General features: G+C 33.5%; 3 protein-coding genes across 3 annotated transcripts; 1 reads left to right on the forward strand and 2 right to left on the reverse strand.

The window, feature by feature from the left end:
- Window positions 1-844: 844 nt before the first annotated feature.
- On the reverse strand, window positions 845-2,391 carry LOC124896800 (probable methyltransferase At1g29790). The gene has a single exon (XM_047408647.1). The coding sequence runs from the start codon at window positions 2,389-2,391 to the stop codon at window positions 994-996; it is 1,398 nt and encodes a 465-aa protein (XP_047264603.1). The 3' UTR covers window positions 845-993.
- Window positions 2,392-5,782: 3,391 nt separating this feature from the next.
- Window positions 5,783-6,174, forward strand: LOC124896801 (cytokinin riboside 5'-monophosphate phosphoribohydrolase LOG3-like). The gene is made up of 2 exons (XM_047408648.1): window positions 5,783-5,873; window positions 5,993-6,174. The coding sequence occupies exons 1-2, from the start codon at window positions 5,783-5,785 to the stop codon at window positions 6,172-6,174; spliced, it is 273 nt and encodes a 90-aa protein (XP_047264604.1).
- A 4,262-nt stretch (window positions 6,175-10,436) lies between these two features.
- On the reverse strand, window positions 10,437-14,048 carry LOC107865108 (protein PFC0760c-like). Its single transcript, XM_047408649.1, has 4 exons — window positions 13,930-14,048; window positions 11,342-11,429; window positions 10,703-10,988; window positions 10,437-10,594 (listed from the first exon to the last, which is right to left on the reverse strand). The coding sequence occupies exons 1-4, from the start codon at window positions 14,046-14,048 to the stop codon at window positions 10,437-10,439; spliced, it is 651 nt and encodes a 216-aa protein (XP_047264605.1).
- Window positions 14,049-24,346: the final 10,298 nt, after the last annotated feature.

Here is a 24,346-nt window from a genome sequence, read left to right on the forward strand (position 1 = left end):
ACTATGTTCTTATTTCCTTACTATGTTTTTATTACTAAGAGAGATACCACGCTGTTATTTAAACCCTAAAACACACATTTATAACTCCTTTTTTATATCTACCTGAAATGAGATACCTTTAGATATTGCAATCCAATTCAAAAAGTTAAATTTGATGGAACACACAAGACATGGTCTACAAATTATTTTTCATGATCATAATTGATGTGTAGTATTATAGGCTAAAACATGAAAATAAAATATATATAGTCTTATTAATTGATGTGAGACACACGTGCAAAGCACTTACACTAAGCTAGTAATGCATAATTCAACCCTTTATTTGCCAAACGTCATCGCAGAAAAGGAGTGGGACGAAAGGAATTGTTATAATATATCAGTTGTAGAAGCAAGTATATATGGTAAAAGTTATTATTGAGCACAAGTAAAATAAGCAAAATCTTACTGTTTGACTGCTTGGTGATTCTTGACATGATAATATTAAACCTCCTGATAGCTCTATTGTTGGGTAACACTGACATCTTGGCTCTTGCCTATGATATGACTCATGAGGGGGTTGCGGAGGCTGGATTAGAGTCATGATCGAACATGATGCTTCCTTGATGGGCTTAATTAAGAAATAAAATGACGCTATTGTTATCATATATAACTTTTGGCTTGATGATAAGCGCTTGATTGTAACACCTATTCTGCATCAAATGCACCTTAATGTCTTATGTTTACGAAGGTAATTATCAAAAGGAATCACAGTTCATAAGTAAATCAGTAACTCAAACTCCGGCACCAAATATTTTATACTTGACTTCAGAGTTGAACCTATGTGAATTATATCATACATTTTCCCAGCTTGGAGACCAAAGTACTTCACCATAAACGAAGCATTACTTTCTTACAAATAAACAAAACAATATGTAATTTCGGCAACCGTATTAGTTTAACAAAAAAGAACAAGCACAATAATAGATGGATGTAAGAACTTATAACTATAATCATTTAAGATCTTTGAGGTTTCTCCAACAATGCAGAAAGGTAAACTTCATCCTCGGACTTGGGAGAAATAGCCCACTTGTGTTTTTTGTATCTAAATTGCAGGAACATGTACATGTAGTCATCGAGATCCCTCCTATTACAGAAGAATCGATCGATCCATAACAACCCTCCTGGTCTTAAAACACGATCCCAGTCAAAAAGGACGAAATCTAATAGTTGCAGATCGATCCAACCATCCATAAGTCCTATAGTATGGATCAAATCCATCGTGTTGTCAAAAAAAGGAAGTCGTTGGTTCAATGTCACGTATAGCGGCATGAGGCCCCTAAGTGCTATCGTCTCGCTGAAAGGAGCCTCAAGATTCAGGGCAGTTGAGATAATTGTCACATTCTGCTCTCTCATTCTTGCAGCAAAAGTCCCCGTACCAACGCTATAATCCAGGCCAATTCTGATCTCCCCTGGCTTAATTTCCAGAACATCTTTGATCAAGAAATCCACAGGAACAAAGGAGTTTGTTACCCACTTTACCTTTTCCTTGTCCATTTCAAAGCATCCAATGCACTTGGTGTAGCCTCGTTTCGGGTTCTTACTTGACAAGCACTCGAAATTCCTGCATTTGTAATTGCTCCATCGAACATTTCTACCATCCGGAATCGTCCATAGGGACTTGTCAATGGGGTAAGGCTTCCGATAGAGCTTAGACGCCCTCTCCAAACATCTCCTCCTAGGCAAAGGATCACAACCATAAATCATTAGCTTCTGAGCTAAGTTCCAATCATCTTTACAATATGAGCCAATATCATAGTCCATATACTTTTCTAACTCTTTCTTCATCAAAACACACGAATGACCTATGGTGTTATAAATCATCGGTGTCCCATAGACATTAACCTTTCCATTTCCATTCACCTTAGGTGTTATATACTTCCGAATCTCCTCAATCACAAATGTGTTAATCAAGGGGTCTTCTTTAACACTTTCACTTCCTTCAACTCTTGGCAGCCTAATTTGCCTAAGGGCAATTTGCGCCGAAGACAGAGGCCTAATCACCTCTTCTTCTAACAACCTCTTGTACTCCAATCTCGAAATGTTGCTACTAGACAATTCAACTTTATTTTTTTCCATCTGCTTTACGATCAATTCTAGCTTGTCTTGCAGAGTTTCCATCTTATTAAGCACCTCATCAACTCGAGCAGCCAGCGATTTAATGTCAAAACCATCGTACATGCCATAAAAATGGCGGCATAGATCCTCATCATGCATGAAAAATCCTACAGAATAAAAGCTGAATAAAATCGAAAGGCTTACAACTATAACAAGCCCCCCTAGTACAAGTTGGAACGAACTCGTAATCGTTCCTAATCTACTTCTTTGAAAATTCAAATTATAAGGCTTCCCCATCCTCAATGATTAACAATTAATAACAAATTAAAAAACTGTCTATGAATCTAATTAAACCAAAAGCAGAATAAATTACCATAAAAGAATTAAATATGTGATGGTATATATCATTCAAGAAATGCCTATAGACCATCCATACAAGGATATCAAGAAGCTGCTCGAATACAATATTATATCACTATAAAAAAGATTCAGGAGTTAGCTACGAACTTTATCGCTAATCCGATAATCTGTCGCTAATCCGTGGCTAAATAAGATTAGCGGCAAATAATGTTTGTTTGGTTACAAAAATTATCTGTCGCTAATCAAATCTTAGTATTTGTTTTGTTACCTGGCTCCAAAAAATGGTAAACCGGTGCATGGAAAGTGGATACTAATTGAATCCAAATGGGGAGAAGGATTATGAAAATATATAGGTAATAGAACCCAACAAGTTCAAATTTTTGGGTTAATCCCTTAAAATGCAGTCAAGTGCTGGAAAATCGTGAACTTGAAGATTACTAGCTGGCCATGAGCTTAATGAAGATAGAGCAATTCTCGTGAAGGAACTGCATGGAAAAAGCTCGAAAATCTAGCATCCAAGTTGGTACTTAATAAATACTAAACGGAATATATCGATTTATGATATGTTTCGATTGAGTACTTTATCCCATGGCAAAACATTTTATTAGACACTTTCCATTTAAAATCTGAAAAAGCTTTTGTGTGTGTTCTCAAATGTCCATTAATTAAAATATGTCACATCATTTAATTACACACATTAGTCTCAAAAAGCAGTAAAATCTCAAACACTAATTGCCATATAATTAAAGGAGGTAATATTATTTATGTTACTAATTTATCCACCTAATGGACAGTTGAAAACACACATAAGTTTTCTAAAATTTAATTAGCATATGATTAGAGGAGGTAATATTTTTTATGTTACTAATTTATCCACCTAATGGACAGTTGAAAACACACATTAGTTTTTCCAAAATTTAATTGACATATAATTAAAGGAGTTAATATTTTTCATGTTACTAATTTATCCACCTAAGGTAACATAATACATTTGAAATGAAATTGACGGGCAAATAAGAAGTTACTGATGTATTGGGCTAAACAATCTCAAATAAACAACAGAGACAAAATGCAATCACGTGTCTCGGCATATACAGAACAAGGTATTCTTTATATATAATACTATAGCATCAGAGCGTTGACTATTGGAAAGCAGGGGGAATCTTTGGTCATTGAATATTTGGAAGCTACGGAAGAATTTAATTAAAGATTAGAGAGTGAGTGGAAGTGGAAATAATCTTTTCATTTGAGACATTATCATTGTGTTACCATGATAGTGTTTGATTAATTTGTACATAAAAAGAAAATGCGTCGTTACTAAGTTTCAACAAACTTTTTATGTATGCATAGGATTAACTTTTGGAGATTGTTAATACATTCTTGACGTGTTACAATGTTTTCCAGAGTTAAAAAGAGGCACAACTGACCTTATCTTAGAAGGCTTTACTAGTTCATCAGGACAAGCATCTCTCAAGTTTTAGTACAGTAGCGTGACTGTAAATGTATTGTGTGAGAGATTTGGCCTTCTCAGAAACTTCTTGTATCGGGTATCTCTTCGTGAATTTCTGCCACATAAGTTCCATGCACTGACAAATCATCTGTCGTCCAAAAAACTTGTCTTACATTTTTACATTGGTATGTTGCCTGCTTCCATCATGCAGGCAGATGTTGAGCATGCAATTATTTGGACCACATATTCAACTCCGACTTCCTCTAGAACTTCCTCAAAAAACAATAGCATGGCATTAACTTTTCCTTTGAAAGAAGAAATGTCTGATGACCGAAGATAAATGGTACACTAAGATATTCATTAGTTCATTTCGGCCGTTTGAATCTACCAATCCATCTAGCAAGATGTTGCTTCCTGTGCATGTTGTTTTCGGGTACACAAAATTTGTATTTTAGCAACACTAAACTTTAACACAAGTTCAACATTTTTCAAGAACACTTTTGAAGTTTTCCAACACCTTCAACACAAGATCAAAATGACCTTTCAAAGAAGTGTGTTATTCTGTATTTTTCTTTTAAGAAAATATAGATAAAGAAGAATAAGTCAAGTCCTCCGAATTCACGGAGTGTACTTAAGGAAATAATTCCCCTCAAGTACCCAAGGTTGCGGAATTTTCCTCCCAGGATAAAATGGCTTCACAACCAGAATGTAGTGGTACCTCAAACTTTCTGATTTTCTTCGAACTCACTCAATGGGAGATAATCACACAGAGTTTTTAGAAGCAAGAGAATATTGTTCTTATGCAAAAATTTTTCATTCTAAACCTGTGGAAAAAATGCTGGTTTATATAGCCATAAAATGCCCTTTCTGAAAGGTGGCAATGGTTCATCTGAAAAGGTGTATCCTTTGGAAGAGTCATGTCTGTTCATTTGAAATATTGTGTATTTTTCTGAACAAACACAACTATATGAACAGTCACTCCTTTGACTTTACATAGTCAACAGTGATAATTCCATTAGAGAGAAGTTCTTTAACGGTATTATGTCTCTGTCTTATATGACGAGATTTATCATTGTACTTCATGCTCCCTGCCTTACCTATTACCGCTTAGCTATCGCAGTGTATACATACTAGTGCCACTAGTTTGGGCCAATAAGGAATATCTTTCAAGAAACATTGGAGCCATTCTATTTCTTCACCAGCTTTATCAAACACAATCATCATAGAGCGAACAATACATATCTGTTTGGATGATTTCCAAGAGACTGCTCCACCACCCACTACTAAAAATGGGGTTAATTGCGGGGGTTATTTTAACCCCCGTAAAATTATAGAAATTACGGGGGTTAAAAATCCTTCGCTAAAATTTATAAATTTGAGGGATTTTTTTGCGGGGGTTATGTTAACCCCCATAAAATTATATGAATTGCGGGGGTTAAAAATTTACCGCTAAAATTTATAAATTTGCGGGGTTTTTTAACCCCTAATATTCATCGAATATATTTGCGGGGGTTAAAACCCCTCTATTCATCGCAATTTTAAATTATTTTTATTTTTTCTGTATTTTTACAAAAATCGAGGACAGTGTCACTTTTGTTAAAAATAAATAATATGTATTCAAAAATTAATTAACCAAAAATTATTTGTAGAATACAAAGAATTTATTTAAATTCTAGTCATTTATACTCAATTGAGTTTAATTGGACTTAATCAAAATTAACCAAAAATTATTTGTCGTTTTTATATTTTTTTTTAAATTTATTTTTAAAAAACTGGCCACTTGTGGTCGTTTTTTTAAATATAATTAAAAAATATTTATAGATTTTTTTTCTTGAAAATCGAATTTAATTAAAAATAGCCATTGGGCCCAACAGATATATGACCGTTGGGAGCCCAACAGATATGCATCAAAGAAAAGCAGAAATGACTAGACACTGTTATGCTTTTATTGCTTTACTGGGTGGTTATGGTACACTTGATAAGCTACTTGAAGTAATTAGTTGGGCACAACTTGGCATCCACGATAAACCGGTAGGATTATTGATGTGGATGGATATTACAATTCATTATTGTCATTTATTGACAAAGTTGTGGAGGAAGGCTTCATCAGTTTCAATGCTCGCCAAATCATCTTATCTGAGCCAACAACAACAGAGCTTGTCGAGAAACTCGAGGAATATGTTCCTTGTCATGAAAGAGTTGCTTCGAAGTTGAACTGGGAGATGGAGCAGCAGCTTGGCTACCCTCAACCACAAGAAATTGCGCGGTGATTAAAAAAAGGGGATTTGCAAGCATATAATTTCTTTGTTTTTTGGGCGTGTTAAAAAAAGGGGATTTGCAAGAATGTAATGCCATGTTTGTAAGTTATTTTTTATATTAAGCATGTAACGATAAAGTTATTGTTATTTACGGTTATCATATATATTGTTATTATTATTATTTATTATTATTATTTATTATTATTTATGATTTATTATTATTATTATATATTATTTATTATTAGTATTATTCCTACTATTATTTAAATAACAACCTAAATTAAGATTACTTTGCCTAATTTATTCCCCTTTTATACCAATTTATTCAATTTCTTATGATTTTAGCCTAATTATATTTACTTCATTACAATTATATCCAAAATCAAACTCAATCTATTTTTTATTCTCAATTCTAACCCAATTCTCAAACTTTTAAATCTCAGCTGTTGATCAAATTAATCCAACGACTGAGATCAAAATCCTTTCTCTTTTTTTTTTTAAAGACAAAAATCAACCCTCAAACCCTAATCTCTTCACAATAGCCTCCCCCTTTCTCTTATCTCTCCTCTTTCTCTCTCTATCTCCCTCCTCTCTAAAAAACCCTACGAAAAAATCATCAACGCTGCCTTTTCCATCGCCGGTCGTCTCTTTCCTCCATCATCCTCCCTTTGCTAGCGTCGCCACTGCACCAGCCATAGCTGCCGTCCTCACCTCCACCGCCAGCCACTGGATCGGTCTAAGTACCAAGGGATTCATTTCAATTCCATCTATACATCTCCCCTGGATTAGGCATGAGCAACTTCCCTCTCTATTTGCCAGGTATTCTTTCTTACCAAAACTACACTACTGCTCCATATAATTAGTCCTATTTGTTGTCGTTCTTAGTATTAAGCTCTGGTGTTTGCTATTTGTTGTTGTTCTTAGTATTAAGCTTGGGTTGGGTAGTTTGATGCAAACAAGTTAGCAGCCAAGGGTATAAGTCTCAAGTACATTCTGCCTCTGATGCAAGAGGGGGAGTTTGTAGTTTATCTATATGATGTAGATGTGGAATCTGATATGCTGTATGGATGAAGGCCATCATAATGTATGTTGTGGGCAATACCACTTTTATACGAGATATTGAAAGGTTTATCGCTAGTCAATGGTAGTTTTTCAGAAGTCCAAGGTGTTCTTCCACCTTGATGGATACCTTGTAGTGTGTTTTAATAGTGTTGCGGAGAAGGACGAGGTATTATTTTCTGGACAGAAATTTTTATTTCTGATTTTTATTAAATTCTTAATATGAAGTCTAGGTAGATGGTAGACATAAAAAATAAAAAAAAATTATCACGTATAAACAAATAATCACTTAATTCGATAAAAGAATCATGATGTATGTGGGTTTGATGGTTTGTTAATTCTCTTAAGCTACAACGTAACTATTATTAACAGAAATCTATGAATAAATAGCCATATAAATGATGGTCTAAAATTACAAAAAATACTAATTCAAAGTCGTCTTCATCCATAGAGAATCAATGATTGAGCATAATTAATTAAGATTATAAATGGAAATGAAAATCTAGTCACATATCTCTGACAAAGTCATCTGACAACAGGAAAGAAAAGATTAATTAACAACTAAATGTGATGAATATAATAATAATAATCATTAAGACCAATGGGAACATTATTTCGTAGATGTTCCACTTGAGCAATTTTCTCTAGTTCAATACTTACACAGCTATATTAAAGTTATTTTTGGTGGAATACTTTTCATAGACATTTGATTTTTTTAAGGGCAAACAATGAAATATAGGAGGTTTGATCTCTAATTATAGTGCATATCAAAATTTTGATCCCTAATTATAAGTCACCCCAAAATAAGTACTTTCTCCATTTCAAAATAAATGAATTGTTCATTTTTCAAGAGACACAAGAAATTTCTTGAAATGAGGTTCTTAAATACTTCACATTTTTTAAGAGAGTAATTTAATAATAATTAAAAGAGTTATAGTGGGAAGTAACCTATAATTTAGAATTGAAAACATAAATTTTTATTTCTGATTGTTATCAAATTCTTAAAGAGTGAGAAAATCAAAACAAAAATAGGAAAAGGTGACTAGTGACTTGAAATGTGTACTAGTGACTTCAAAATGATCAAGTGTAGTCACTTGAGAAGTAGATTAGCAACTTGAAAGGTGAACTTATGTTTTGAAATTAGTAAAGTGTAATCACTAATGTGAATTCATGACTTGAAAATGGTTAGGTTTAGTCATTTGAAATGTGAATTAGAGAGTTGAAAATGGTTAAGTGTAGTGTTTTGAAAATGGTTAAGTGTAGCGACTTGCAATGTGAATTAGTTATTTGAAAATGGTTAACGGTAGTGACTTGAAATGTTTACTAGTTATTTAAAAATGGTTAAGTGTTGTGACTTGAAATGTGTACTAGTGACTTGAAAATAATTAAGTGTTGTTACTTCAAAATGGTTAAGTATAGTGACTTGAAATGTCAATTAGCTATTTGAAAATGGTTTGAGTGTAGTGACTTGAAATGTGTATTAGTGAATAAGTTATTTAAAAATTATTAAGTGTAGTGACTTGAAAATGATTAAGTTTAGTTACTTAAAATTGTGAACTTGTGATTGATCTATTTATATTTATCGTGATATTTTTTAGTTGTACATAGACATAAATATAATAAGGACTGAAACTTTATCTGAGTGGTTTTATACTTTGCATTTTATGTAGCCAACTGATGCAGCTAGTGGACTCATTTCGCCCATGGATGCAAGAAGACCATGTGATGATAGTGATCCTAATGACAGTCGTTGATTTTATTGTAAATTGTCTTGAATATTCAATTATGATGATGTAATTGTGTGGTTGGACCGAATCTTAGAATATTGAAGGTTTTGTGTTTAAATTTGATTTTGGAATTTGAAGATACTAGTTAATGTTGAAAATTTGGAGTTTGAAGATGTTAATATTGAAAATTTAATTTTTGAAGTTTAATGTTCAATGTATTTTTGAGATTCTTGTGAATTATAATGTTTAATTAGTCATGTTGAGTTAATGATATATGAATTAAATAAATATTGGATTGTAGGTTATGCCTAAAGGAACAATTAAATTTCAGCTAAAATTAGAATTTATAATTTGTTATTGAAAATTGATGGATCCCATTAATTTTTTTTTTTATAAAAATAATCACGGAGGTTTAACCCTCACAAGTTTTTAAATAAAAATTTATTATAGCAAGAATTAAATTTAGAATAATGGGGTCAATAACCGCTGTAAATTAATTACGGGGGTTGTAACCACCATAAAATAATCCCCGAAAATTAGTTATGGGGGTCGAAAAAAGACTGCCGCAACTCGTTTGTAACGGCTCGTATTTCAGGGGTTTTGGGAATCCCCACAATTACATTTAGTGGGGTTTTTAACCCCCCCCCCCCATAAACTACAAAATTAACCTCCGCAATTTGACTCCTTTTTTGTAGTGACCTATTGTAAATACGCATCCACTCGTGGATCTTACTTCGTTTGAACCGGTGATCTAGTTTGTATCACTATATCCTTCAAGTACCGCAGGATATTTATTATAATGCAAAGCATAGTCTTAGGTGTATTTAAGATACCTCAAAACTCTTTTCATTGCCATCCCAATACTTTTGTGTACTCCAATTGTGAGTTACTTTGGCCTTTATTCTTTTGAAGTGCGAAACTCACATCCAATGGAGTCTTGGGAATACCAAATTCTAAATACTTGATTTATCAAGTACCTTTTTGATGTAATGAGACTGTGACAATGCCAACCCTTGTGGAGTTCTATGGATTCTTATTCCTAAGATCACATCCACAACTCCAAGATCTTTCATATCGAACTTGCTCTCGATCATTCGCTTTGTGGCCTTTATGTCAGAAATATTTCTACTGATGATCAACATATAAAAAAACAATGACTTGGTGATTTGGATTGTCTTTAATATAGACGCACTTATCATATTCATTTATTTTGAACCCGTTTTCCAACATAGTTTGGTCAAACTTCGAATGCCATTGTTTAGGTGCTTATTTTAGTCCATACAGCGACTTTACAAGTTTACATACCTTATTTTTTTCCTGGAACCACAAAACCCTCGGGTTGTTCCATATAGATTTCTTCCTCCAATTCTTTATTCAGGAATACTTATGAAATTCATCTCCCTAAAATCAACTAAATAAGATATAAATAATTTAGGAGAGTTATATATTAACATGCACGTACTTGACCTTACTTATTATTAGGTTACATCACAAGTCAATGTCGGCGTTGTGATCTGTGCTATCAGATTCATTGTTAGTAGCACTATTATTATCTTCATTCTCCTCATGGTCACTGCTGTACTCAACCATAGTGTCATCTTCTTGGTCAGAATCTTCTCCATTATAATCAACTTCAACTTCATATTCTGTTTAAGCCTCCAATTCAATTACATTTGCATCTATGATAATCGACTCTACATCATCTCTATGTAGTTGACTCAACATATCAACCGTATCATTAACAATTAATTTACTTTCAAATGATGTATCTTGATATAATTCAACATTTGTAGCAGGCAACTCATCATTTTCTACCTCTGAGTTTATGTTTTCCTTCTCTGGTATATCATATATGTGCCTAGCTTGAAATTTGAGCATAATTAGCCAATCTTCCACCAGTTCTGGGTCATCAATATAAAATACTTGCTTTGCTTGAGTATCTAGTACAAAGGAATCATTTTCATACCAAAATCTTTTAACATAGACGCTTGTAAATTTTTCATCTTCTTGCATCCCTGTTTTCTTACGAAGATCAAAACACTTGCATTTGAATAGGAAAACTCAATTTTCTTCAACATACTCTAACTCAAGAATGTCAGTTATGATACCATAAAAGTCAATCTCCAATTTTTCATGAAGGTCTCTAACAACTATTCCGCAATTTTGACTTTTACGTAATTCATCGCATTATTGAATATGGTACCTAACACTATTTATTTTGTTCCACACACATCAACACCCATAGCCAAAGGATATACTTTCATAATAGACCTTGAATTCTCCTTATTAAATAACTGCATAATCTATGAGGAAAAGTTATTACTTACAATTAGTAAAGAATAAAAAGATAAAATTTAAGCATACAACATGATTATTATCTTAAAGTCACTTACTTTTTTTCTGAACCACGAAGGAAATTGTTCTCTGTATTTATCTTCTATATCCACAACACCTTGCTTCAATAGCTCTTCTTTATGCGCTCTACATGTAACAAAGTAAATTATTTAGAAACAGCTTAAATAAAAAATATCAACATATGTTAATATATATAAAAGAACTACTTACTCAAGAAAAGGTCCTGCTACTTCACAATTATTCAACACATACCATTGAGCTATGTCAAAATCTTTCTTTGGTATGGCATCATAATCTCTATCTTTATATGGTCTAAAACTTTTTTGAAAATATATCTAAAATAGACCCATCATTGTACCCATCATCATTTCTATCTTTACGATTAAATCTAGTCTCAATGTCATCAAGATACATAGAGAAAAATACCAAACATTTATCAATAATATAGCCTTCTGCAGTAGAACCTTCAGGTCGTGTCTTGTTTTGAACATAACACTTAAGCTTGCACAAGAACCTCTCAGTTTTGTACATCTAACGATATTGTACTGGTCCCCCATACATAGCCTCTCGTGGTAAATGCACACCCAAAGTACCATAAAATAAAAAAAAATGGGTGGAAAGATCATGTCAAGCTTATATTATATAACAACTATATCCCTTTCTAGTTGTTCTAAGTCATCTTGTCTCAACATCTTACAACATAATTGTCAGAAAAAATCGCTTAACTCAATCAATGATGAAGAGACATCTCTATTATTAAATTCAAGAATAGCAATAGGCAACACTTGATGTAACAAAACATGATAGTCATGACTTTTGAGTCTGGTTATCTTACCATCATCCCCAATCACACACCATGAGATATTTGAAGCATAGCCACCAGGAAATTTAACAGACTTTAATAATACCCAAAAATTCTTTTTCTTTTCTTTTAACATATTATAACAAGCACCAGGCATTGTATAATTAGAACCATCATGTTCCAACCATAGTTCTTTTCTTATGTTCATATCTTTTAGATCTTGTCTTGCTTTATATGTATCTTTAGTTTTCCCCTCAATATTCAATAATATCCCTAAAATAGCCTCACAAATTTTCTTTTCTATGTGCATGACATCTAAATTATGTCCCAACTTGAAGCTCTTCCAGTAGGGCAACTCAAATAGAATACTTCTCCTCACCCAATTCAACTCTTCAGGAAGACGTTTCTTTCTTTTATTATTTGCGTGTTTTCCTGGTCTATAAGTACTTAGTAAATTCAATTATTTTAAGATATCATCACCTAAGAGCTTTTTTGGCTTCATTTTTTTTCTATCTTCTCATCAAATTTCTTGCTTCTTATCCAAGAGTGACTGGATTCAAGATACCGACGGTGATCCTATAAGAAATTTTACCTCTTACCCTTTGTAAAGATGCAACCTTATTGCAACTAGGACATGCTATGTATCCCTTAGTTCTCCATCCAGATAAATTGCCTAATTCATTAAAAAAAATTATATGTTCAGCAATAGTTTATAACCTGAACATAAACATAACATTGCAGTAAACAAGATTCACTACAACAATGAATGAAAATTCAATTTTCTCATGTGTTGTCTATCAACTAAAAGAACACCTCTTTTTCATGCGAAAATACAATTAATAATTGCACAACTTTTCTCTCTAGGAAAATAGACAACTAGGAAAGTAGAGAATTTAAAAACATACCACAAGCTGGAAAGTCATTTATGATCCATAAAATAGCAACATGCATTTTGAAGCATTCCCCAGATGCCGCATCGAATGTCTCTACACCATCACTACATAACTCTTTCAATTCATCAACCAAAGGACGCAAATAAATATCAATATCGTTTCCCTTTGCTTAGGGACCAAGAATAAGTAATGCCATCATCATAAATGGGTCCTTCAAATATTTCTATGGAGGAAGATTATAAGGAACAAAATGACAGGCCACATACTATATGATGTGCTCATGTTACCATATGGATTAAAACCATCAGTTGCAAGACCGAGTCTAATATTCTGAGGTGCTTCTGCAAACCACTTATGATTCTTGTCAAACTCTTTCCATGATTCAGAATCAGTGGGATGGCTTAATATATTCGCATCATCAAGATGTTTCTCTTTATGCCACCTCATGTCTACACTTGTTTTACTAGACATAAATAATCTTTGAAGTCTCAGCTTTGATGAAAAATACTGCAGAATTTTATGAGGAATCCTTTTATCCTCTCCATTGTAAATTTTGCACCTCGAAGTGCCACAATGTGGACACTCTTGTCTATCTTTATGTTTAGCCTAGTATAACACACAATCATTTTTACAAGCATGAATCTAAATATATCCTAATCCCAAGCCCTGCAACATGTTTTTAGCATCATAATATGACTTAGGAAGTGTTTCGTCAGTAGGCAATGCCTCTTTTAGCAACTCCAGCAACATATTAAATAATTTATTACTCTATTAACTGTATACTTTCAAGTGTAGCAACTTCACAAGAAATGAAAGATTTAAAAATTTCTTACATCCCGGGTATAATTGACGTTCAACTTCTTCTAGTAATTTGTCAAATGTTATAGCTTCTTTCTCACTTGTATTACTACACACATTATTACCAGTTTACTTCGAATAATTGACAAATGATCCTTCAGCAACCTCTTCTAACATAGTACGAATCCCATCATCCTTATTATGGGCTTTATTTTCATCTTCACTGTAAATTGCTTCATTGTTATCTCTCATTTGTAATTGTTCTTCATGGTGTCTCCAGTGCACATAACTTTTCGTAAATCCTTCGAGCAATAAGTGGTCATGCACTACTTGTTTTTGAAAAACACATTTAAGCAATCTGTACATGGGCATCAAATTTTGGTATTTTGATCAAAGTGATATCGAACAAGCCGCATAAAAGATTGGACACCCTTAATATATCTTTTAGTAAACTTTGATTCGTGCATTCAACTTTTATCCATGATCACCTGCACAAGCAAATAAATATTATAGGAGTTTAAGCCTTTACGGTAATTCATTATTTTATAATTTTCTACTAAAAGTTTAGATACAGTACCTACCCTACCCCATTAGTTCACATATTAAATTTCCCTGACCCTGCCCTGCCCAATTTAAGCCCTGACCCGCTCAATTTAAGCCTTGTCAACCCCCGTCTTTCTTTATTTTCATCTCCATTTATGAGAAATTAATTCATAAATTAGAACTTAGTATTTCGATATCAATAATAAAAATCATCATTTCCCTCTAGTTTCAATAAATAGAAAGTCAGAATCCAACTATATTTACCCAATCATAGAAATCTTACACCCCAAAACTAAAAGTTACAATCTTTAACAAGAAATCCAGATTAAAATGTAGATTAACCATAGGAAATTGAGGTAATTAAACTAAATCAACTCACCTAAATATAATATGATAAACCCCAAAAATAAAAAGTTACAATATTGAACAAGATTAGAATTAAAAAAAAGATAAGAAATTGAGGTAATTGAATTAAATCAACCCTAAATGTAAAATCATAAACCCTAAATGAGAAAAGTACCAATCTTGAGAAAATTTAAAATTAAAAAGCAGGAATTAGAGGTACCTGAATATGAAATTCTTGAATCTTGATGGGGTTAGCTTTGTTTGTGAATATTCCAGCTTAGAGGTACCTAAATACTTTATTTGGCCTTGATAACGTTTGCCTAATTACATGCATGGATCGTGATATCAATTATAGTTGTTGATGAGTTGAACTTGATGGAGCTGCTGTGTAGAGTTCTGTGAGAAATAAGATGTAGAAGGATTTTGTCTTTTTAAACTTTAAGAGAATGAGAAAAGAAAAGAATCTAACTAAAAAAAGAAGCTAAAAAGAATTTGTTTTTTTTTTTGTTTTAAATAAATAATAAGAAAAACATTTTTAAAAGTACAAAATAGCCAAACATATAAAAAGAAGAAGAAAAAAGTAGTATGTGTGTATACAAACTATGTCAGGTATATTACTCAAATCGCACCTCCCTGAATACGGATCGTTTCGAAACCTACATCAATATGAAATAATTAGTATATCAAATTGTCTCTTATATATAATTTAATCAAAAATCAAATATTATTAATCAATATTAATTTTTGTACAAAAAATATATCTTGTAATATTTACTTGGTGTAAATATCGGATACATATAAACTTTTTTGTAGCAAGAAAATAAGTAATTAATTAAAATCCTTATTAAAGTCTCGTGGTCATAAACATAGACATTTGGACGCCTCTTTTAGTTGACTAGACACAAGAACCCGTGCATATTTTACTTTTTGATATCAGTTTATATGATACAAATAAATTCTGAGGGTTAATTAAACTTTTTGTATGACTTTTAAATATTTTAAATTTTTAATGATATACAATACATTTTATATAGATTTTTGATAATACATGTTATTTTCATTGTTTGAGTTTATGTGTCACTAATTTAATTTAGAGAATCAATCAAATTTTATATATAACTTGTAGATATTTGTATGATCCTTAATTTTTTTAAGTTGTTAATTACTGCAATTTTATAGTATTTTTATATAATTTTCAGATAATATGCTACTCTCTCTTTCTCAATTTATGTGACATTGATGGAGTTTAGAGACTCTACCCAATTTTTTACCAATAGTTTTTCATATTTTGAGTTGTTACTTATTGTGATTTATAGTATTTTTTTTACTATTTTCAAATAACACACTCCCACACAGACACACACGCACACACACATATATATACATATATATACATACAGACACAGACACAAACACTAGATACAAAAGTTCCCATGATAGCACAGAACCAATAGATGTTACTCCTTCATATATGTCTACTTGTTTAGCAACAAGTGGGGTAGACATGTAATTCAATATCCAAATCACTTAAAATCAACTATATTTAATTTTCGAAAGTAGACATGTAATTCAATATTCAAATCACTTAAAATCTCAAAATCATGTAATTAGCAACATGTGGTATAAACGCTAACTTTAATTTCATGGAAATCATATCAAAACTAAAAAATTTGTAACTTAAAGTAAGCTTGTGGGTGCAAGAACGAAAGAATTGTTCTTGTTTAACCCCACATACCTTATTTGGCTTGATTCAATGGAACAAGTTGACTTTTGAAGCCTTGAGAATGTTCTTGGAGGCTTTTCTTGAAGGTTCTTGAATGGTGATGTTTTGATTCTTGAGTTTTCTTGAAGAAGGGTTTGAACCTTGTTCTTGAGGATTGATCTTGAAAGAAACCCTAATTTTGATGCTATGAATGAATATGAAGTTATGTGGTTTAATTAGGTATTAAAAATGGTGGAAAAGACCCAAAAATCCTTTTAAAAACAGCTTAAAATCTCTAAACGGAGGTCCCCAACGGTTTGGGCGACAAACTGTCGCCCCGGGGATGGACCGTCCCTTCAACCCATCGCTTTTTGGCCAGAAAACACGCTTATTGCCTCAGTAGCAATGGTTTGGGCGACGGTCTGTGGCTGGTGGGACGGTCCATCGTCCTTCTTGTCGCACTTTGGCAGTCTAGATAGCTCACTGTAAAATGGTCATAACTTTTTACCCCGATATCAAATTTTGGAGAAATTGGTATCGTTGGAAAGCTAATTCAATTATCTATCCGTTGGTGATTCATGGGATAAAAAATTCATAGTATAACAAAATACATGCTCGTTTGAAGTTGACTATACCAAAATCCTTCTCAAGTATACAATCGGTAAGGGATGTTTTGATTCGCCTAATAGCTAGGACATATTTGAGGCCTTAATACACATCAAACTTGATCATAAAACTAACAAATAACTAAAATTTAGTTCTCATGAGTTTGAAGAATGGTTCTTCTATTGGTTGGAATTCTTGGGGTATTACAATATCTCTTCCTTGGGAACATTCGTCCTCGAATGAGGTTCGCTAGCTAAGAAAACTAAGTATGCACAAACGAAATAAATTACTAAACTGATTTTACATCATTCTAATCCTTTGAGTACTTCTGGGAATGCATGAACTTATAATAAGAATAGCTATATAGCTGAATGTTTGATTAGAAAAGAATTGAATTAAGGAAGACTAACATCTTTGGTTGGATCTGAGTTCGCGAAGAAGAGATGAGAGGTTTATGACATTAAAACTCGAGGTATTACAACACCCCCTCCTTGGGATCATCCGTCCCCGAATGATACTAATTTGGTTGAAATACTAGAAAAGACTAAGATAATATGCAGGATACTTACGAACTAAACCATGGCTTAATATTTGAATCTGAAACTGATGCATGATGCATGTACTGAACTGAATTTTGCAATCTACTTAGATGCGAACAAACTATCTCTTAAAAATGATCATACTCACGAAATTTTAGGTAGTGAGACTAGACTAAATCGGGAGATGTAAACTGGATTTTTGGCTGCACGGACTAAATCATGCTGAATGCTCTCCCCCAAATAGGGTATTTCTTCAACACCTTTCTAAGATTCAAAGGCCATTAGGGAGTAAGGGACTCTGGGCATGATCTGAACAAGACCTCAGAATAAGGAATTACAACATTGCTCCAAATATAGCATGGAACATTGACCTGTGAATTATAAATCAGGATAGAAGTACTAGGCTTCAAGCAATGGAAATTCTCACTTTAAAGCTTAGCCACATTTCTAAAATACTCTCTCAACTAAACTTTCCCATAAACACCATACTCATTGACTCAACTTATAATTCTTACATGGCAGTTGACAAATCCATCTTTCAAAGTCTAACTGAACCCAACTCTCTCGTTATGGTCAAGCCTAACTCAAAATCACAAGGTATCCCACATAACACCATAACATAACACCAGTCAGAATCATGAATTCACATGCATCTTCACTTTTCACAACTTCTTATCTCCAGAATAATCCTCATTACCACTCCAACAACTATAATCCACCTAGTACTAGGCATTCACTAATGCTCAATGCATCCCTCCACATGTATACAAACATGACATTCAAGCCTATCTTTATAACCCTATATGCACTTATAAACAAACATTCATAAATAATCTTTTCCATATCCTACAAACCTCTATCAAGAACAACTTGCATGCATTATTTTTAATAAGATATACATAAAATTTCAACTACTTACACATAGCTTATAAAAATTTAACTAACCATGATGTGTATTAACAACTTGGCCTTAATCCTACTTCACACTTATAGCCTTAACTAAAATAAGCATACAACAATCTTTTATTAACAAGAAATATTTACTCTCTCCCATCCAGACAACTGTTTGTCATCACTAGCTTGACCCAAGGAAAGGTAATAAAAGGTTAGAACATGAGTACATAAAACATGAAGGGATACTGTGAATAACTTGACACTCAACTGAGGCTTGAGGAATAGAATATTTAACATCATAAACTCATCAAAGAGGTTTGATATGAGGACATGCGTGATATAAATCTGAATTTCATTGATCATTAAGAGTATTGCTTGAGTGCTTGAACCGAACATACTATAAAGCTTGAGTACATGAGTCATAAGCTGCATGACCTAAATTTGGAGTTCATCACTTATGGAATGCGATTCCAACTACTGAAAGAACTGGAACTCCTTATTTTGGGAAATAGGAGGGTACATAATTCTTTATCATATGCATGAACATGAACTATGATCATCGAACTGAAATATAAGACATGAGTAGGTATTGGGATAACTAGAAATACTGAAATAAGAATGGGTTGGGCATCATCCTTTCTTACGAGTTTTCTATACTACACAGGCATTTCAACAAAAATCTGGAAGTCTGACTTGGTTACTTTTTCTGCCATCTCTCCCTTAGACTTAAGCCATCACTCTCAGTCTGTGAACCACTATATAAACTTTAATCTAAACCACAATCACTTTATTCTAGAGTCTGGGATAGAATTAATACACATAAAACTAAACTTACCTTGAAGGACTGAATCTTCACGTATAACACCCAATTCTAACACCTCATTCTAAGATTCAACTCTTAGATTTCTATAGCCCCATAAGCCATCATATAACAACTTAACCACTCACCAACTTAGATTCTAACACTAAATATGGATATCTGTAAACCTTTACTGAACTTCCCTTATACTCTGCTATTATCACATCTCTAACTTACCACATCACCAACCTGTAACCCATAAGTTAACTGAAAAGAACACCATTTACTACACAACCTCATTCATACTTATCAACTCAAAGGTATTACCAACCATACAAGCACATAATAACCTTTGAAAGACAAAGAACCACTATATTACCTTGAGCATACAGTTGCATATTATACTTGCAACACCATACTTAATGACGAATAACTAAACTCAAACTATTTATACATGGTTCAAGCCAACAAAATCACTCCCATATAATTAGCCGCACTAACTAGGGAATCATTACACCCACCTTGGTAACCATCCACAGTTTAAACTTAATGTCTAGTATCAAGCATTATTTGACAACTCACCTTACATATAATTCTCCCTCGAAAACTATAAAATATAACATCAAGAAACACTATTCCATTAGAACTTCTGAGAAATAATAATCAATCAAAAGCATATGGCCTATCTTATGAGAATCCGTTAGCACATCTTCCTTGTACACCATATTACTATTTATCCTTTTATATATCTGAATTACTATCATAGCTTTATAAGTCTCAACTAAACACCCTCTTTGCCGCCTCAAGGGAAACCTAAATTAATGCCACTAGACCACCAGATGCTTCATTAATATCCTATACTTTTCAAACACAGTAAATACTATCAATAGCTCTTCTCGTACTTCAAGAAACAACAATTTACCTTACTAATAACTCCGTCTCTACCTTCCACTAAACTAACACACAAGGACATATCACCTTCACGCATCTCAATAACATGCATAAGATTACATCTATTCTTCCTACCAATCGTTATTCCCACATCTTCTTGAAACTACTCTTCTATACCCATACTTCCAACTATAATAAGGTTCTACTATTCATAAATCATAACACTAAACTTCATAATATCACTTGAATGCATACTACACTTAACAATTTAGGTTCATACTATCTCCTTTCATGAGTATTATCTGCATTAAAAGGGTTAATAGGCATTCTGAATACATATCTAATTCTGTATCAAATGATCAACTCACAAGAATAAGGACATAAATTTCAGCTTGAGAGACTTATGACATTCTAAAGAGCTGTTCTGAAACCCTGTGGGTGCATTCTAAAACTTCTTGCTAGAAAATCTGAGAGAATTATCAGGGGAGGAAATTGGAACTTGCCGATCATGTTATCTCTAGAACATTACATAGATAGAGAAGTATAGATTAACAATATGGATTTTGAGAAGGAATCTGAAAGCACATCTGACTTCAGCTTAGTGCACGATAAAACACTTCAATCGTTGGAACTCAAAAACATTAATAGGATACTCTTTTGCCTTCTTATAATCCATAACTATCTATGGGAACTGTCTGAGAAAGCTCTATCTGTAAAGATTTAAACTTGACTATTTCTATTACCTTGAAAATAAGGCAGAGATGGTCTGAATAGAGAAAGATGAGAATCTATATAAGTTTCTTAAAGAATTTTTCTGTAGCACAATTTGAGACTTAAAAAAAGGGAAACATTTCCTAAATACCTGTAGCCTCTTGACGAAAAGTATAGATATTTCCTTACCATTCCGCAAGACTCTACTAGACACGACTTCACAGGCACCCTAGAACACTTAAACTCTATGCTTTGATACCAAGTTTGTAACACCCTAAAAATATATCTTGAAACGTCACACGGTGCTTAGGACCACAATTGATCCCAAGCTAACCCTTCTAATAGCACCCTACTAAGAAACTAATTTAATATGAATGAATGATGGAGTTTACTATGCAGGCACATAGAGAAATATTGAAAGCTGTAAAACACAATACTGATAGCACTGTTACATTGTAATAAAGTCTGAAGAGAGGGACTAAAATTAAAATACTAACTCTAACTAACATCTGTGAAGCCACTACTATTCTAACTATAAATAGTTGGGAAGATACTCCAACTATCGCTAACTAATACATATGAATAAGAAAAGACACAACATAAGTAAATCCAACTGAAGTCCCCAAAGTAGGAGGACTCATCATCTTACTGGATGGAATCTGCAACTGTTTGAGTCTGAATGTGCCTACTAGATCTTGTACCTACATTATGAGACAATGTAGCAAATAGACATATCTGTCGATCAGTTCTTTGAGGATGTACTAAGTATATAGGGGTGTATGCATTAAGTCAACAATATCATTACTCTTTATAAAACAATGCATGTTGATATAAATGACTCACATAGCTTGAATAAATCTAAAATCTAAATCTCATAAATCATAAATAATGAAACTTGTAGCATAAATATCGTGAGTCATTATACTTAGTTCTAAAATCTGTATTCTTCTCTTATTCTCAAAGCTTCTAAGCAACAAGGAATCTTAAAATAATAACTTTCAAAACTTATGCTTTTATCTTGAGAAGGATAGGACTTTGGGAACCCAAGGACTTGGGAACTTTAGGACTATAAAACTTTGGAAACTTGGAGACTCTGGGAACTTGGGAAATCTTAAAACAATAACTTTCAAAACATATACATTCATCTTAAGGAGAATGGGGTCTTCTTTCAAAACTTTGGAATTCTAGAACTTTGGGAGTTTCTTCTAACCGACATAAACCATGTGAGCTGACATGGAGTCCAACGTTTTGCCCATGTTGGGGAGAGCTGTTCTACCCTTGCCATTGAAATAAAACCTTAACTTTAGTGATCAATATCTTAACACACTTGAGGTAAATTAAAATCCTACGGTGGCCCATAGTTCTGGGGCATGAGACCTTAGAATTAAGACCAACTCAGTGCTAAAATAGATCAAGTTCTGACCCTAAGTATGGGAGTAGTATTTAGCACTGAGTTGGTCTCCCCAATACACATTAAAATCGATCATAAAACTACCAAATCACTAAAATTTATTTCTCATGGGTTTGAAGCATGGTTCTACTATCGGTTGGAATTGTCGGAGCATTACAATACTTCTTTAGCAAGGAGACAAGAAACACTAAATACACTGATGCTAGGTCTGCAGGTAACTCAAGTTCATAAGCTACCTTACCGAAATAACTCAGAATCCTATAAGGACCAATATATCAGGGACTGAGCTTCTCCTTCTTACCAAATCTTTTCACCCCTTTATGGGAGAGATTTTAAAATACACATAATAAAAAATCTCAAATTTAAGATATTTCTTTCTCACATCTGCATAAGATTTTTGTCAGCTTTGAGCTGTCTTAAGCCTCTCCCTGATCAACTGTAGTTTCTCTAAGGCATCAAATACCAAGTCAGGCCCCACTACCATAGCCTCACCTACCTCTAACCAACCAATGGAAGATCTACATCTTCTTCCAAAAAGAGCCTTAAATAGTGCTATCTGAATACTGAAATGATAGTTGTTATTATATGTGAACTCAATCAAAGGTAAGTGGTTTTCCCAAATACCCTTAAAGTCAATGACACACGCTCTTAACATATCTTATAAAGTCTGAATGGTTCTTTTTGCTTGACCATCTCTCTGAGGGTGAAAGGCTGTACTGAGGTGGACTTGGGTGCTAAGACCCTTTTGGAAGGCTTTCCAAAATTGAGAGGTGAACTGTGTACCTCTATCTAAAATGATGGACAATAGGACACCTAACCAACTCTATGATATAGAGCCTGGTATAGTGCTCCATTGAATAAGAGGTATGACATGGCAAGAAATGGGCTGATTTGGTAATCCTATCCATAATGACCCAAATCGAATCTTTCTGACGACAAGGATGAGGCAAACCTGTCACGAAATCTATGTTCACTTCCTCCCACTTCCAAGTGGGAATACTAAACTACTACATAGACCCACTAGGCTTCTGATGTTCAATCTTAACCTGCTGACATATTGAGCACTTAGCTACAAACTCTACAATATCTCTCTTTATCCTACTCCACTAATAGACTTTTCGTAAGTTGTGGTACATTTTAGTGGCCCCTAGATGAATAGAGTAATGCCCACCATGCACATCATCAAAAATTTGCTGTCTCGTGCCATCCATATATAGCATACATAGCCTACCCTGGAAATGTAACACACCATCTCTCCATTGGGAGAAAACCTCTACTTTCTGGTCTTTTCCTGACTTTTTTAACTTAACTAAACTAGGACCCTATCTTGCTTTTCTTTTACCTTGGAAACTAAAGAAAATTCCAAACTATTCTGGACCTATACACTACCCTCAGCCAAATCAACTAGATGGACACCTAGTCTGGAGAGCTGATGAACTTCCTAAACTAACTTCTTCTTACCATCCTCAACATGAGCAACACTACCTATGGAAAACCTACTGAGGGCATCTTCCCCTGTATTGGCCTTCTTAGGATGATATAGAACACTTATGTCATACTCTTTTAACAACTCTAACCACCTTCTCTAATGCAAGTTTAGGTCTTTCTTAGAAAATACATACTGCAGGCTTTTGTGGTCTGTGAACACGTCAACATGCACCCATACAAATAGTGCCTCAATCTTCAAGGCAAATACAATAGTTGCTAATTCAAGATCATGAGTGGAATAATTCTTTTCATGGGGCTTAAGTTTTCTATAGGAATAGGCTACAACCTTACACTTCTTCATCAAAACATACCCCAAGCCAACTCAGGAAGCATCACAATATACAACAAATCCATTTGAACCATTAGGTAAAGCTAATATTGGGACCGTAGTGAGTCGAGTCTTCAACCCCTAAAAAATCTTTTCACAAGAATCTGACCACTGAAACTTAACTTTATTCTGAGTTAATCTGGACATGGGGGATGCAATTGATGAAATTCCTTCAATAAATCATCAGTAAAAGCCAGCCAAACCTAAGAAACTTTTGATATCTAATGGAGAGATAGGTCTGGGCCAGTTTCTCCCTGCTTTAGTCTTTTGAGGATCAACTCTAATGATATCAC

The sequence above is a fragment of the Capsicum annuum genome, chromosome 3, assembly GCF_002878395.1.
Source record: "Capsicum annuum cultivar UCD-10X-F1 chromosome 3, UCD10Xv1.1, whole genome shotgun sequence".
In the NCBI taxonomy this organism is placed as follows: Eukaryota; Viridiplantae; Streptophyta; class Magnoliopsida; order Solanales; family Solanaceae; genus Capsicum; species Capsicum annuum.